Source organism: Amblyomma maculatum, chromosome 2 (assembly GCF_055883805.1).
Source record: "Amblyomma maculatum isolate TAMU_Amacu chromosome 2, ASM5588380v1, whole genome shotgun sequence".
Taxonomy (NCBI): Eukaryota; Metazoa; Arthropoda; class Arachnida; order Ixodida; family Ixodidae; genus Amblyomma; species Amblyomma maculatum.
In genome coordinates, this window is record NC_139345.1 from 136,809,118 (window position 1) to 136,826,836 (window position 17,719).

Below are 17,719 nucleotides of genomic sequence, written 5' to 3' on the forward strand. Positions count from 1 at the left end.
AGATGCTATCATTTTCACATCTTCCTCATCTGGAAGAACGAAGGAAATGACAAGCTTTGAGCAGACAAAAAATTAGGGAGACTCCTAATCTCCACCTGTAAGGGTATGGTGTGCCAGCGTTAATGGTTCTTGTCTGCAGATCCCACTGTGGATTCTCGTTAATTTACATGCCCTTTGCTACAAACATTACTACTAATTCCTTAATTCATGTCTCTGTTATCTCAGATATACTCATTAGCATACGGTCGTAGGCTGCCCTGTTAGGTGATAGACAACCTGGCATAGACCTCTGTAAGCCTCAACCTTTCTTAATTTGAGCTGAAACGTTGAAGCTGAAATATTTCAAATATAACTTTGTAAGCTTGGCTTAACAGCTCCTGCCATGTCGTGTGGCCTCGTGACATTTGGCTCGTGGCACTTTTGACTTGTGCACAGGGGTCATCTGTTAAATACTGGTTAACATGCATGAAAAATACATTTTCACACAAACTGGTGGCAAATGGTCAAGTGGTGCACTGCAGATTCTGAAATGTATACCTATATTCATGCAAGGATTGCATCATCACATAACATGATCAAGAGTTTTATCAGTACCTGTAGTTACATAGCATTTCAATGCCCATTAAAGGACCACCTCAGACAATGGTTGTTGTTATCTCAAGACCTGTTCTAACAGCGTACTGACGCCATTCCACTGAGCGATGGACATGTATATGCATACCCTAGATAGCTCATGATTGTGGATCTCATTTATTTCTATGACTTCCAAGGAGTTCCTGTCGTCAGAAACTTTATGAAATCGGGACAGTAGTCTTGAAAGGTGATGAAAAGAAATAACCAGGTTACCTTGACGCAATGCTAAATTACAGAGGGTGAATATGCTGCATGAAGATACCAAGAAGCTTGTATGAAGAAAAGTGAGAGTGAAATGGCAGGATTTTTGAAACATCGAAATAAACTACAAACTATACTTGTCAAACCTGTCATTAAGGAATGGAAATCATGCAGTAATCAAAAACACAACATGGAGGACATTTTAGGTCATCTTCACAAAACACATACCCAAACCTCACACACAGCTTCATACTTATGAAAGAGGACAAACCAATATGCAAGGAGTGTGGAGATGAACTAACAATAAACCATATCTTACACATGCGCCAGAGTCGAGAAAAGAGGAAACATTTTGTACAATTTCCAACAGATCCATTTCCATCCCAGCATGATCCTAGGAGAGACGTGCAAATTTCCTGCATTTTCGGTTTCCTAAAATGTTCCTAAACAAGCTACATCCTAAAGAACATTTTAGTCACTACACACAAAATAAATACATTAAACCTTGTTCTTGGTGCATGGCAGCATTAGTCGCTTAGGCACCATAAAAATCAACACAATGCTGTAAGGTATACCTTGGTTAGCTATGTTATATGAGACAAGCTTTCGGCCTGGTGTGGTCCTTATTCACGTGACAGCGCTGTCATGAGGGTCTATGTCCCAGCGATCGGAAAGTGACCTATTCCAATAATTTTACAAACTGAAGGTGATTGTACAGATTTCTAAAGACTGGAGTGCTCAACTGTTTTATCAACGTCCGCCTGCTTTGACAGCCTGGAGTGAAACTGTTGAAGAGAATACATTTTTGAACATTTAACGCGTTTCTGAAGGCGTTGCTTTCAATTACGGGGCCAACAAAAAGCAGGTGAATGTCAAACGCCGCCTAGATAGGCTTTCTAGAAAGACAGCGGTGTAGCGTGGAAAATCGCTCCGCCGATCCATCGCTGGCGCCGCTGACTTGAAAGGCGAACTGTTCAAACTTATATAGCTACTGACCACACCTGAAACACTGAATTGCGCATGATCAAGGCAGAATTTCTCTAACACTGAGCACTGGTAGCTATCGATTTCGCGCCCAATATTGTGAAAATCTGTCCTCTCTTCGATATCATTGATACGTCCACGGTTGAACATTTATGCGCCTCGGGGTAGGCCAGCCGTGGGAACATGGATGCGTGGTTGTAGCAACGATCGCTTGCATGGCACACTCTGCAAAATTCCAAGAGTCAGCTTCTTCAACGAAATGTGCAGCGCACATTTTCTGCCGCGTACCCAAGTCCGGCGATGCATGCATATCGATCCTGATCGTTTCAAAGCTGCGCGGCCGTTCAGTCGGGTCACGCTAACCTCGAGCATGCGGGGGTTTAAACTACATGTACGCAAACTTCAACAACAAGAAAAAGATGCAGCCTAAGCACTTTAGTCTAGTAATCCCCTATATACCAAAGAATGTTGCTGTTCACAGGGAATTCGGATCATTCACGCTTCCGGCTTTCCGGTTGTGCACTCTTGCGGTGCGGTGCAGTAGGTCTTCGCCTCGACGAGTCGATGTGCAGGCCTCTAATAGATTCGGCATGTCTTCTGCCACGGCTCTGAGGTAGAATTTAAACGAAGAATTTAGCTAAAAACATCCTGTTTCCTCGGTCTGCATGTGAGGAACGAGCATAATGCCATTTCACATACATACTTTGGACTGCCGAATGTTCAGCTGCACGACGAGGTGTGTGTGTGTCGTGCCGGCGCTAGATCTTCAGAGGTCGATGCAGGACCTAAGACAGCGTAAATGCTAGGAATAGCTCGCTCGCATTACGGGCAGTTCGAGGTGATAGTTTAGTGCGAAGCGAAAGCTGCTCGTGAATGTGCGTATCTCGATGCCAGCTGGTGGAGCTGGTGCAGTACGTAGCATATCGCCTGCAGCTATGTGCTTGACAGCGATGTTTGCCGTACACAACCCTAAGTGAAGACCGTGATCTATGTTAGAACGGATGCACTCTTCGTAGCACCTCATCGAGAGTCGCGGCTAGCTGATATCATAGAGGATGAGATCCATTCACGCGTAGCAAGCGGAATGGGGCCGCGTTTGACGTGCATATAGCCATGAGCCTCTATATCGACGTCCGCCGTATCTTTACGAGAATCGAATGGATACGTCGGACGTACCTTTAGACACTTCGTAAAAAAAAACTAAAATATGGGACATATGGGAGCCCTGCTGGGGTGGTGCGGTGGTAAGATGCCCGACTACTGGGCCGGAGTTTCCGGGTTCAATCCAGACCGCGGCGGCTGTGTTTCGAAGGAGGCGAAACGATGTGGCGTCCACGTGCTGTGCGATGTCAGCGCACATTAAAAATCCCCAGGTGGTCGAAATTACTACGTAGCCCTCCATTACAGCTCCCCTTTCTCTCTTTCCTTTTCACTCCCATCTTCCTCCCTTCCCTTAAAGCGTTGGTCAGGTGTCCACAGCGCAAGTGTGACAGATAGTGCGGCATTCCTTCCTGTGAACCAGTTATTATTATTATTAAAATATGGGAGGAGTTTAAAAAAAATAATGAGGAAGCTATAAATGGCACTTGATAATTCATACTCGAATATTGAGTAAACATTTAATCAAATTCATGAATTAGCAAACTTTCTAGTGACAGGATGAAAGTGCAAGTTTAAATAAGCTGGCTGTTCAAGTTAACTATGGTCGGCCATTCTGCTGACGTGCATTTCAGTGTCATTTTAGATGGTGTGGAGCGTGACGCATGTGATTCGTTTTGGGCAGTGGTGACGCATTCTGTCTTTTTGGAGACCACGCCTGACAGGCACCATATGTTAACTGAACAGTTAAGGTGTTGTGCCTTTGGCTAATTCTCGATTAGTGAAAGCGATAAAGTCGTCACAGTCTTTGCTCTGGCTGTCGCGGAATGGTGCATCTTGTTGTGTTTGTTGTCATTCTTCATTAATCCGCCCGTTGGCAGACTTCATTGTAGTCATAAACGAGTAAGTTGACAAGACATTTTTAAACGCGCAATCTCCTGTCTTTTGCAATCCTTTTTCCACATATTTCTGGAACTTACAATACAGGGGTGGAAGGGCTGCTCCAATTGTTCCATTCTGCTCCAAACTGCTTTCCCTGTTCCATCTCTCCAAAATGGAATATTTCTCCAGAACTGCTGCAAACTGGCTGCCTCTGTTCTGCCATCAAATTTAGCAGAACACTGGAACAATGTCATAGCACTGGGGCAAAGAGATAAGGCATCTTGTACTGGGCCTAATACAAATAAAATTTTTATAAGGGAAGGAAGCATGGGGAGCATAATAAATATTTTTATGAGCTGCATGTATTTGGGGGAATTAATTGCAAAAAACATGCACTGTGCATGTGACATAGCACCTCCTCGCCCAGCCTATTGAATCGCCGGTGGGCTCTGAACCCCAAATTAGTGGCGCTGCTTGAGCGCATTGTAATGGTAAAGTCGACAATTGAATCGATAAGTCAAAATAGGCAAACACTTTAGGTCAGATTAGGTGTTCAATTATGAAGTGCACTAGTAAGTGTTCTGTTTGCTGCTAGTCTTAAGTTGTTGCTAAGGTCAGCCTGTGTTATATAACTTTACATGCTTTGGAAATCAAGGTAGAATGAGAGGAAGAAGATGGCTACACGATATAAAGAGCACTGAACAAGGGTAGAGGGGAGGAAGCCTCAGTTCGTAGATCGAGCCAACTTTTCGACGAGTGAACTTGTCTTCGTCTGGGGGTCCGGACAAAGACAAGTCCACTTGTCGAAATGTTGACTCGTCCTGTGAACTGAGGCTTCCTCCCCTCTATCCTTGTTAGTGCTCTTTCATTTACATGCTTTGGCCGTTTGTCTAGTCAGAGACCAGTGTTCAGATTGAACATTTTATATTTCAGAAAGAGAAAACTCCAATTATCAAAGGTGCTTGAACCTAGAAATGTGCTCCAAAACATTATTTAAATGCTCCAAAACACTACTTTCGTTGCTCCAAAGCTGCTTCAAAATGGCTTTATTACTGCTCCCAAAACTGCTCCAAAATGATTGAGCCTGCTTCCACCCCTGACAATATCATGATGGCTGTGGCTAAAGGTACGTCGGACGGACCCGATCGATGGTCTTAAAGGTACGTGCGACGGACCCGGTGCGTTTTTCTTCGGGATACGACGGACGGATCCGGGAAATATTTTTCAGAGGTACGGCGGACGGACCCGATTGGTAGGGTTCTTCCGACGGACCCAACGCATTTTTCTCCGATATGGGCCTTGGGATCCGTCGGGAAAGCCCGGAAAGCCGGACGGATCCGAGATCCCCAGATGTGGTTGTAGCAACAACTTGGTAGCCATATGTAGCCAAATCGAAGTTGGTATGTGCGAGGTGCAAGAAGTATGTACTACACACTGCATGCGTGAAATGTGAAATTACAAAGAATAGTACAGTGGCAAGAATAGTGCCTAGAATAGGTGATATACTACGTGATGGCATGATGATAGGTTTTGCGTGAGCTGGACCGCGGCAGGGTGGCAAGCACGACCAGAGCGCAAGCGCATGTAATCGCGGTGTTTACGGCCAGCCCGCGGCCCGCACGCCCGCTCATTTGGTCCTCGTTATCATGTGGATTAACGTCTACGACGGTCGTTATGTAGTTATGTAGTTATGTAGTTTTGATTCTTCAAAGTTTCGTCACTTCCATCTGTGATGAGATGCGTCACGTAACGCATCGCTTTCTGCTGGCATTGAGGTTTGGTCATGTGGTGCTGCAAGTTCTACGTAGTACATATACAAGCGGCGCTGAAAAAACTGGGTGCCGCCGGCGTGTCTCTAGCCCAAGCATCGCGTCATTCGTGTTTGTTGGAGGTGTGGTTTGTGCTTACCGTGAGATGCTGTGATGTACGGATTACGTCCTACTAGAGTGCTGTGTGAGACCACGAAGAGTGCTGTGATGAGTGCGCCGATGTCCGGACGGACATCATGTGTGTCCGTTTATGATCGGCAATGTTGCACGTGCATGTCAGTGTTTATTAGGTGCAGTGGTAATTTATTTACACGCGCTGTGCAACAATCAGACGAAAATAAGTCATCGACAATTTGTTAGCCTGCACTACAGCAGTTTTCGCATGTTGGAGTGGACCGAAAAATAAGTGCCCAGCCCACACCGCCGGGATGCGCATTACTACAGGTGAAATGGTTCAGGCTTGTGTAAAATAGCTGCCTGGCACAGCGCCTTCCTAAATGTTCAGGCTTTGTACTATTGTTGAAGGCCACTTTATCATTAATAAAGGAACGAATATGCTTTATGTGTTAATGACTAGTGCTTTTTCAACATATGTTCATTTTTTTTTTTCGTTTTTCCTTAGTTTCCTTTGTTTTTCATGCTAGACAAACACAAATAGTACACTTTTAAACTTGTCAGTCCAAAGCTGAACATGAATATCTGCCATGCATGTGACAGCTTTAATGCTAGAAAGGTTGACGTGTATAGCATGTACGTAGACGCTGCGACATCTTAGTGGCACGTTCGGCTACTTGCCCCAAGGTCGTGATGTTTAATGCCAGTGATGGCAGTCGCACTTTGATGCAGGTGAAATGCAAATGCTTCTGTTTCTTGCAAGATGTCAACGCAAAGTACAAAGCCCGGGCAGTCAAATTAGTCTGGAGCTCTCCACTACGGTATTTTTCATAGCTACATATATCACTTTAGGATGTGAAACCCTACATGCCACAGGTAGGCTGCATTGTTTTTTAGATTTTGGAACCTCTCATCTATGTTTTGCAACATTTGGCTAATTTTAGTTCTCAAACAGTTGTTAAAGATGAAACCGAAGCAGTTCTTGGCATGGTTTCCTGCTTGGATTAATTTGCTAATTGCAGTTCTTTGAAACTTGCATCAATGCTGGACAGTTTAAATAGCAGGCAGTTGAATTAAAGAAATGATGTGGATCATGCATTTCAGTTCTGACAAATGGAAAGTAACGGTCCCCTCCTTGCATGCATAGGTGCCCTTAGACAAATACATACTCGGGTTTGTGATTGTGACGCATATCAAGGGTCAACAGAAGGCCATGTGGAGCCAGTGTGATATTCTTCATGAAGGCTAAAGTAAAATTGTACAACAGCTGCTGTACCATGCAGAAAAAAATTGATCATTTAGTGTATGATTAACTGACCATGAATAGCATCTTACCCAGAGTATGATGTGATGTGAAGGCAGAATTTCTCTAACACTGACCACTGGTAGCTATCGATTTCGCACCCAATATTGTGAAAATCTGTCCTCTCTTCGATCATCGATACGTCCACGGTTGAACATTTATGCGCCTCGGGGTAGGCCAGCCGTTGGAACATGGATGTGTGGTTGTAGCAACGATCACTTGCATGGCACACAATTCCAAGAGTCAGCTTCTGCAATGAAATGTGCAGCGCACATTTTCTACCGCGTACCTAAGTCCGGCGATGCATGCATATCGATCCCGATCGTTTCAAAGCTGCGCGGCCGTTCAGTCGGGTCACGCTAACCTCGAGCATGCGGTGGTTTAAACTACATGTACGCAAAATTCATCGACAAGAAAAAGACGCAGGCTAAGCACTTTAGTCTAGTCTTCCCCTAAATACCAAAGAACATTGCTGTTCACAGGGAATTCGGATCATTCGCGCTTCCGGCTTTCCGGTTGTGCACTCTTGCGGTGCGGTGCAGTAGGTCTTCGCCTCGACGAGTCGATGTGCAGCTCGCCGCAATAGCAGCGCAGGCCTCTAGTAGATTCGGCATGTCTTCTGCCACGGCTCTGAGGTAGAATTTAAACGAAGAATTTAGCTAGAAACATCCTGTTTCCTCGGTCTGCATGTGAGGAACGAGCATAATGCCATTTCACATAGATACTTTGAACTGCCGAATGTTCTGCACGGCGAGGTGTGTGTGTGTTGTGCCGGCGCTAGATCTTCGGAGGTCGATTCAGGACCTAAGACAGCGTAAATGCTCGCTCGCATTACGGACAGATCGAGGTGATAGTTTAGTGCGAAGCGAAAGCTGCTCGTGAATGTGGGTATCTCGATGCCAGCTGGTGGAGCTGGTGCAGTACGTAGCATCGCCTGCAGCTATATGCGTGACAGCGATGCTTGCCGTACACAACCCTAAGTGAAGACCGTGATCTATGTTAGAACGGATGCACTCTTCGTAGCACCTCATCGAGAGTGGCGGCTAGCTGATATCATAGAGGCTATCATTCACGCGTAGGAATGTGGCCGCGTTCGACGTGCATATAGCCATGAGCCTGTATATCGACGTCCGCCGTATATCTTTACGAGAATCGAATGGATACGTCGGACGTACCTTTAGACACTTCGTATCATGATTTAATAAGTGTTGCATTCTTAATCTCAATTTGAGTGTCAGACACGTTAATGCATATGAGACTTTCACACTGTAGAGAATTTTCAAAGGCCAGCTTTGGAACCTCCTGCGTGATCACAACAATGATGAGTTTTAAAAAATGTGGATGTGACGGTAATGAAGCTGTCACATCATAATTGAAACCATGTGAATTGGAAGTACTAATAATGGGGCAGATGCGATGCGATTTGAAAGAAACACCAAATTGTATTTGCGTGCTGGATTGATGCATAGAGCATAACCACATCATGGATGACATAAAGAAAAGGTAAATAATTTTTAATTAAATATTCTTCTTTTGTACTGTTCCGATTTCAATGCTAAACTATGATTGTGACATCGCAGTTTATTTGAGGCAGGGTGAATGATACAGGAACTACAGTATGATAGCTGCTTTGTTCATTTTAATGCGCACAAGCTCTTACACAAGCCTTCCCAGGAGTTAAGATCACAAAAAATGAACAAGCAGCAATTATATCACGGTCTTTTATCAGTGACCAAACTGCGATTGAAACTGAAATCGAAAGTGCATAAAAAAAAGATTAAATTACTAATTATTTAACTGTCGTAGATGAATTCAATTGCACATCGTTATTGCGTACACCATTGTGTTTTTGCCCTATTCAAAAGAAAAAAGATGCATAAAAAAATTTGTCTCTCTGCTGCTTTAAGGTACCGTAAAATGGGGTTACTTTGTGACAGAAATCATACGTTTTCATTCTCTCGCTGAACAATTATCAACGTAAAGACGAATGAATAATGGCATAACGCTGCTAAAGTCTTCCCTCACACGACGGTATGTTCTACAAATCCGCATCTTACAAACGGCAATAATCAGGTTAAAAGCTGTCACAAAGTTGCCCTGCCGTGTGGGGCAACTTTGTGACAACATTGTTTTTGGCTGAATATGATTGGGAAAAAAAGGGCTGACATAAAGTTACCCCATAAAAAGTTTATTTGCGTTGTCTACAATTGGTTTCTGCTCCGGCAGCGTTACAATTGTATTACAAATGATTGATACATGTACCTCCTCAATCAAGATCTTTTACTTCAAAGATGCCTCGCTTGCCTACTGGCCTAGGGGATTCAATTATGTACAAAATTTCTTATTTTGAGTACAAAATAGCGTCTTCGCGATCCGGCCATCTCCAATTCTTTTTGGTCCTCTCCATAGTGCTGACGATGTACCCCTCAGGTTTGACTTCCGTCACTCTTCCCGGAAAAAGTTGTCCTTCGAAGTTTACTACGACAGTCATCTCCCTTGAAAGTGCTTTCTCCGGAAACCGTACCGCGGACCCTCGAGACGTTGCTAGTATTTGGAACCACGGAAGTGGTAGGAGTGTCCGTTTCCGATAGGTTGTCAAGACTTCCGGAGAGTACCTCGGAATCACTTGTATCTCCTTTCGACCACTTTTTGTTGTCTCCATGCTGACCACCTGAAGACGATTCGCTGTCACTGCTTTCTTCTGCGCGGTCGTCCTCAAGAGAAGACCTCTTCCTAGGTCGTCCTCAAGAGAAGACCTCTTCCTAGGTCGTCTAGCTGTGATACCGGAGGAAGAGCTGCCCTTCTTTCCGGTTGTCGGTTTTCCCGTCCTGCTGGCTTCTTTGTTGGCGTGTCACAAAGTTACCCCGCGAAGTATCAACATTTCAGTTTCCTTTCTACAACCTTATACAAACATGACTTGATTAAATTTATATTACAGTTGATTTTAGCCTAGATATTAGCAATCAGAAGTACATATCTGTTTTCGCTGGTTTTCTCGTGCGGACGGGTCGAGCACACAAAGTTTATGGTGCCTCACCGATGGGCGCTAAAACACGATTCAACCCATCGACGTCTGGGTGGCTCCAGAGCGCGGGAACTTCGGCCGTCTGCCGGTATAGGTGGCACGGCATGTCAGGCGAGCTTGTTGAGTGGCTCGTAGCTTTTCGACGGCGCCTGGTCGGGGCGCGAGATGTAAAATACAGAAAACCGAGCGCGTGTCACAAAGTAACCCCTGCAGTCACAAAGTAACCTCATTTTACGGTATCGAAAATTCAAGTACATGGGTGTGATCACAGTGTATATTCAAAGAAAGCAAGTTGGTGGTTTTCATCTGATTTTTTTTTTTTTCTTTTACAGATTACACATAGCAAGACTGACTTAAGCATTGAATGGTTTGCTTTTTTTGACTGTTGCTTGCTTTTTTTTTTTGAAGAAATAGATTCGAATTCTTATTGAGTTGCAGCAGTTTCTACACAGACTGCAAGCAGCTGATAAAGAAAGGGCCCTTTAATTGGGATATAAAGCTGTCATCAGCGAGGTGGTATGTGTACTGATTAGAGGTGTCCAAATATTTGGAATTTCGAGTGTGAATTTAATATGTTTGTTATTCGATTTGTATTCGAGAAACTGATTTTCAGAATTCTTTGATTGGAAAATTACCGAGTAGTATGCCCAAAAATTTTCAGATTCACTCGTTTCTCCCGCACTGCACGCTTCACCGCAATGCTTGACCGCCCTGACTGTGCTGTGAAGCATCCTCAAAACGCAGCGGGGCGGCTTTGTGAAGGAGTGACCTTCCCGACATTGTGCACAAAGCGAAGTACATGATGAAGCCAGACAAAAATTTTCCTTTTTTTCTTTCACTCATCAGGTATTCGATTCATATTTGAAAATTCAGTGTTCGTACACTGCTAGTCTGGTTGCATGCTTTTTAAACTTTACACAATGCACACTAAGTGTGTCTTTGTGCCCAGTCATGCTCTCTTTTATTCATAGTTCGTATTCTGCCGCATTTGCGTCGTTATCGAAAGTGTATCTGCCTAACTTTGATCGTCCGACTGGGGGAAACACCGGACCCAGATGTCACTACAGCTTCCCGTTCCAGTATTTCCACCAATCGGGTGACTCGAGGTCGGGAAGATGGCAACACTTTCGATATTGACGCAAACACGGAATACGGACCCGGGTTGGAAAAGCAATGGTGTGACGTAGGCATACAGGTAGGTCGCTGTTACCGTGTGCTTCAGGTAGCCTGTTTGCAACCAGGGATTCTATATTCAAGAGCACTGCTCCAGGATGTTATTTGTTAGATGACTCTCATCATCATCAGCCAGACTATACCCACTGCAGGGCGAAGGCCTCTCCCATCTTCTTCCAATTAACCTGGTCCTGTGCTAGCTGCATCCACTTGACCCCTTTTAATTTCTTAATCTCATCCACTCACCTAATTTTCTACAGCCCCCTGCTATGCTTACCTTCCTTTGGAATACAATTGGTTACTCTTAGTGACTGTTGGTTGTCCTCTCTTCCCGTTACATGTCCTGCCTATGCCCATTTCTTCTTCTTAATTTCAACTAGAATGTCAATAACTTGAGTTATTTCTCTGACCCACCCTTCTATCTCTTAACGTTATACCTACCATTTTCCGTTCCATTGCCATCTGCGTTGTCCTCAACTTAAGGAGAACCCTTTTTGTTAACCTCCATGTTTCAGCCCCATAGGTCAGTACAGGTAGGGTGCAACTGTTATACACTTTTCTGAGATGACTCTGCTTCACTTGCAATTGCGTTTCTGTTTCAATTAGCCACTTGTGTCTTGTAAATATATGCTGCTGAGATTCACAGGGCCCCTCGTTTTTGGAGTTTCATTTTGACATCACAAGACAATTTGCTACAAGGGCTCTTTTCCAACGAGTAAAATTATCCACTTGTTTTGCTGTGTGTTAATGATGGGTTATACCAAAAATGTTACAGAATCGTGTTTTCTTGTTTTGCCTCTCATTTAGTTTGCAAACATTTTGTCGAATATGTTATGATCATCGCGTGCATAGTACTTCTTCATCCATGTAAGACCTGCCTGTTCTTGTACACTGTAAAAACAATCAACGTCACATTGACTGTTTTAAGTGCCGGCAAGACATCTCATGAATAACCATCCTTTGGCCTTGTTTCTGCATCATATAATACCATTCGAATTTACCTGTGAACTCTAACTGCCTCATGAACACAGGCATCATTCTTCTGGAAAGTGTCTTCAGCTTTGTTGTGTTTACTGGAAAACTATATTCTCTAGAATGCGCATTTCTGAATAGAAATTGATTTTCATTGGATCTTTAAGAAATACGTTTTGTTGTAAGAACTGGGAGAAGAAAATGAAGGCCCTTGATTATGGGAAATGATGAAAACTTTGGAATGCCTCAGCGCAGCTGACGACACTTGCCTGTAAGTGAGAAATATGGCGCCCGCAATCGCCGATCTCCTTCTGTCACACTGACCAATACGCCCTGGTTTGAATCTGGCTTCCCTTTGGTGCAGTGCACATACATTGAAGTCGACCAGGTCCCGGAGACGTGTGCTGTCATCCTGAGCAAGCCGGCCTGGATGTGGGGTGCCGAGATGGGCGCCAACGAGCATGGCGTGTGCGTCGGCAATGAGGCCGTCTTCACGCACCTCAATGGGCCGGACGACAGCACCGAGCGGCTGCTCGGCATGGACCTGGTTCGGTAAGTGGAGAACTCCTACCCTTATGGCTGCTCGACTATCAGGGCAGCATGTATTTTAGCGTGGGAATCCATTTAACATTTACGAGCATAGCAAGGATCACAGCCAGTCTGAAATAATAGGACAACCTAGTCTTCCGAGTGTACGCAAAGTGCACATTGTGAATTGTGCATCTTTGTTAGTTGCCTTGTTAACATACACGTGCATTATGGAGCACTTATGGCTGCATAGGCAGATGGTTAGTTGTCAGTGGCCTTCTCCACAGCATCTCAGTAGTCCAGTTTTGTTTCATTATGAGCGTCATCGCGTGTGTTACTATGTTATGGCTGTGAAGGCCACCTCATTTGGTGTATGCATGACATGCCTGCCTTGGACTGATGTCAAAAAGCTTGGTCTTAATGTGGAGCTCACCAACATCACCTTTCATTGTTGTTCGGAACGGTGTCTTTTTACGCATGCTGCATTTGACCAAAGTTGTGGCAGGCGCAATTCAACCTCCTGAACTGCACTCGATGTCTGTCTGGTCATGCGCAGAGCAATGCACAGAGCAGCGCAAGTGCATGCGAAAAGTGCCTCGAAGGCATTCTTGTTGCGAACACACTCGATGAAAACCAACTGTGTTTTTCACCGCCCATGCAAGATTAGACAAAGTAGTGGCCTGCTGTTGAACCAGAGAGGAGTACCATTGATTGCCGTCAGCATGGCTGATAGTACATTTGAAGCAGTTAGTGCTCATGACACGTCATTGCTTCCCCGTGTGTAGTCTTCTTCCGTGTTGGATGCTCTGTCTGTGACCACAGCATTCCGTAAAGCGCAGTCTTCAACACCATGGTGGCGCACTCTAATACGGAAACTGAAGTTAGTTTGACAAACCGTTGTGCATAGCACTGTTTTGGACTCGGCTTCTGTCACTCAGTGCTCATGCGAGCGATGAAAAATCCCTCACCTTCCTTGCTTTAATTTGAGTCTGTACATGAGTACAAGTAAGCACCTCAAGGCAAGCTCTGTCATGGTAGCTTTCTATGGTGAGGAGTGGGGCAAATTGTTTCATATTGCTTAGCTGATCTGCCTGCTCAGGCAACGGCAGTCGCTGCACTCACCTCATTTACATGGGGCATCTGGGAAACTCGCAAAAATGAGTTTTTTTTTTTTCTTTTTCGTGTGAATTTCTCCAACTGATCGCGCACCCTTTGCTATAACTATTTTTTTTACACACTGCCCAGACATTATGTGATACAATTAGGTGCGACTTGATGTGATTGTCACAGTGAATGATAATCATAAAGTGACAATGAAAAATGAGGAAATCGTGTGTCAGAAGCCCTGACAGCGTTTTTTGTTGCCGATGACGGACAGTGCAGCTAATCTAAATGGTTGGGCGTATCTAAAAGTGCACTTAAAATATGCATCTAACTGTATAGGTAGCAGGGTTGTGATACAAAGCACAAAACAAAGCTGCCATTTATTTTTGAGAGTTAATTCTACTCGGGTTTTGGACTAAAACATTAATTTGCTTGTTTCAAACAGATCACTGTGGCTTATTTTAAATAGTCATAACTAATTTAAGTCGTTCTTTTCTAGCAAGGTTTATTGCCTAGGGTCATATGAGGGCCATGTATAAAGATAGATGAAAGAAAACGTGTCTAGTTTTTGCAACATCTTCGATTAATAATAAAAACGTGCGTTTAGATTCCAATTCATGCAGTAGCTTGTGTTTTGTGTTAATTTTGACATTATTTAAACTTCCATGCAGCAATGCAATCAGTAGAATAATGCTTATCAATGTCTAGAAAACTGTTAGATTTGGGAAGATGGCATAGTGCTGAGTTTTTGAAACCTGTAATTCTTTACTAACTCAGAAAAGCTTCTGAGCCAGCCATATAAGGTAGTTACCTGCTACATTGCACAGGTGTTGCATTATTGGGGGCAGTTATATGCTGACAGTAATGTGCAATTTAATCCAATAAACTTGCCATGGATCCAAGCAAAACCTCCTCGACTGATTAGACTCGGTGACCAACTGCTCACTCATTCGAGGGCAATCCGGTGGTCGAACCATTTGCTGTACTGCTGTGTCTGCTCGGGATTCGCTCCCTGTCATTTCATCATTTCGATTTTTTTTTTTTTTTTTTTGCTGCCTCCAGCTTTTATCAGTTTTCCCAGTTTCACCATTGCGCAAGTCAAAGCACCGATGAATGAAATCTAACGAACCAGATGGCAACCACTTGCTTACCCTCGAGATGCTATCGTTGAACATTTTCAAGAAGCGTGTTTGTGTCAATGTATAATTGCAGGCCACCCTAACATCATGTTTTTGCGGAATGCAAACAAGCACTTCTCTGACGCCCGCTCGCATATGTGAACATGACGCAAATGCAGTTCCTTGCGTGAGCACTGTTTTATGTCTGGTGCTTGAACTTGAAAATGGGCCACGTGCAAGGCGGAGCTGTATACATACGCATTCTTATTGGGATATTGGCTAACATGACAGCTTGCTCTTTTTCTCCTCTGTTGCCTTGCGAGGAGCATATTGTCTTTGCTTTTGACGAGAGTGTGATGTGATGAAAGCTTCATGGCATGTTGAATAGTTTGGAATTGAACTGCAGGTAGCTGTGAACTGGACTCCTGTCTTGATATATTTCAGACTTGTCAGGAAGTTTATTTCTGACTTTTTACTGTGCAAAAGAATTTTTGACATACAAAGCCTGTAGCTCTTCAGGATAGCAGCGTCTTCTGGTGACATTGTCGTCTGCCTCATGTTCAGAAAGTGTAAGGTTTGACCGCAGCATCATTGTGTAGGTACTATTTTTCTAGTAGGGATAAGCTTTTCTGTGATCTGGTGCTTGGCTTCTCTGTGCGGAAGTACTCTCAAACAAAGACTCGAAAACTAGGTTATAGCTATAGCTTAGGTAACAAGGTCGGCGTAGGTAAAGTATGATGTCCTTCATGTTCTGCTCTCCTCCTAATGCTTCTTCCACCATTGGTTTGGCTCCTGTCATCTTGTTCTCTCAATTCTGTATTCGCTTGCAGATTTCTAGAACTATGACGAGTTTCAGCCATGCAACCATTCACGATAAGAGCTCCGATAAATGGCACACTTTGTAAAAGGGCCTTTAACGCCACCTTATGCCTGTCAAAAACACATTAACCATAACCACGACACTTTTCATCCAAACCATCACTAAAATAAGGCTGCCATGAGAAAACTGCAGTGGGCAGAACTCTTCCATGCTTAACAGCTTGTTTAGCTGCAGCAATGGCGAGGGTGACAGGTGTGCTGGGGTAAAATGGACACCATGACGAAGGACACCGCACCCTCGTCAGTATGCAGCTATACTTGCAAGAGGGGTTCAAAGAGATGGTCAGTGCTCAGCCTTTTGGTAGAAAAGGAACTTGATGAAATAAGTTTCAGGAGCTGCTGAAGTGATGAGGCAGTAAAGTCAGCGATGGTTGTAGGAGGAACATCAGGTTAATGAACTTTGGACAGCCTGTTGACCAGTGCCAAACTATTTCACAAATCTGACACAGTGAGGGGGTCTTTGATTTTGGATAGCAGTTCGAAGTTAATTGTGAGGAGCTTTAACATGAGCTCGAGGTTAGAAGTCTGGACATTTCTTTCCTCTCTGGGAGGGAGAATTTTGGAAGCAAAGTAGCAAACGGCACAGCCAACTTGGTAACTACTGTGATCATGACAAAGAAGACACTCTAGTTTTTTGGCCAAAAAAGTCTGAAGTTCTTATACACGATGCCCACAGCATCTTTTGCATTCGCCGAGAAATCAAAGGTGAATGACTTTGTGACACGTCTTAGCTTAGTTGACTTGTTGGTTCAGTTTATAGCAAAATTAGAAAAGAATAACACCACATTGCCATTCTGTGATCTGCTGGTAAAGAGGCAAGCAAAAGTTTTAAAATTGTTGACAATAGATTGCATAATATCTTTAAAATAGATTCATGGTAAGGTGCGTAACATGTCTAGGAAGGTAACTAATGTAACTAACCAAATAAGAGAAAAAGACAGAGTGCAGATTTCTTAGACTCCAGCTTATGAAAACATTGGTTAGGGGAGCAGCTGTCGATGAATGAGTATCTTGGTGGAAACATTTTATTCAGCTAAGCACCCTTGCACAGAGTTTAAGCTGGCCAATTTTTAGTGCCGCTATGCCATGTCAAACATGGTTGAATGCTTTACTAAGATAAAGAGAAGCACCTTGGATCCCCTATTCCGATATGCAATTCCGCTCCCTTCAAGGCAGTGATCAAGGAGCCCTTTGCAAAGTAGGTCTCATGAGTTTGAATCGAGTAACAGGAACTTTTTTTAAATGCTGTTCTCTCGTCTTTTGCTGCCAGTAAATATATTTACCGCCAGAAATGTCTCAAATTCATTTTTAATGCGGCAGCATTATAGGTCTTGCACTGTAGACAATCCAGCATTGTTTTTGTAATGGTCGGTGAGAGCAAGAAATCACGAGCATGCCCCTCTGGCAAATGGCGTAGCCGGGTGCCAGTTTGGTCAGTGAGTTGTGCGATGTCACAGGATCATGTGGCGGGACCAAGGTGACAGGAGCTGCCAACTCGGGTGGATTCTGTGTGGCGGAGGATTGGGAACTAAGTCTGGCACTATAGAATTCTGAAAGAGACATGCAACCTCTAGATCACGTATGTACACATGTACAGCTTGGTTAAAGTGGGCTTTGTGTCCATCTTGGTGGTCTTTCATGTAATGCGGTAGCTTTGGACTGTATGTTAATGGGCATGTTTGAGACAAGAGGGGCAAAAATTAGTAATCAAAGGTATACTGAACAAATATCCACGAATATATTGAGGAAGCACCACAATTGCATTTTAAGACACGATTGCACTATTACAGACACATAATTCGGCTTAGTTTTGAGCGGATGGCTGTATTTTTGACGTTTTCCGAGCGGCCACCGGGTCAGAGGCAGTGCGCTGCCAACTGTGAGCTAGCGGTTGTGATGTCACGTTTACCCTCTGCAACGTCATGGCCCCGTGATC

The 17,719-nt window shown here is 44.0% G+C and overlaps 1 protein-coding gene across 3 annotated transcripts in view; it reads left to right on the top strand.

The window, feature by feature from the left end:
* LOC146200003 (secernin-2) overlaps window positions 1-17,719 on the top strand; it is a 71,559-nt gene that overhangs the window by 9,193 nt on the left and 44,647 nt on the right. For all 3 annotated transcript variants that reach the window (XR_014705147.1, XM_084595315.1, XM_084595316.1), the window contains exon 3: window positions 12,519-12,706. Coding sequence is in view for 2 of the 3 variants with exons in the window: in XM_084595315.1 (XP_084451441.1) it covers window positions 12,519-12,706 (188 nt within the window). In the remaining variant the exon portion in view is untranslated. The remainder of the gene's footprint in view (window positions 1-12,518; window positions 12,707-17,719) is intronic.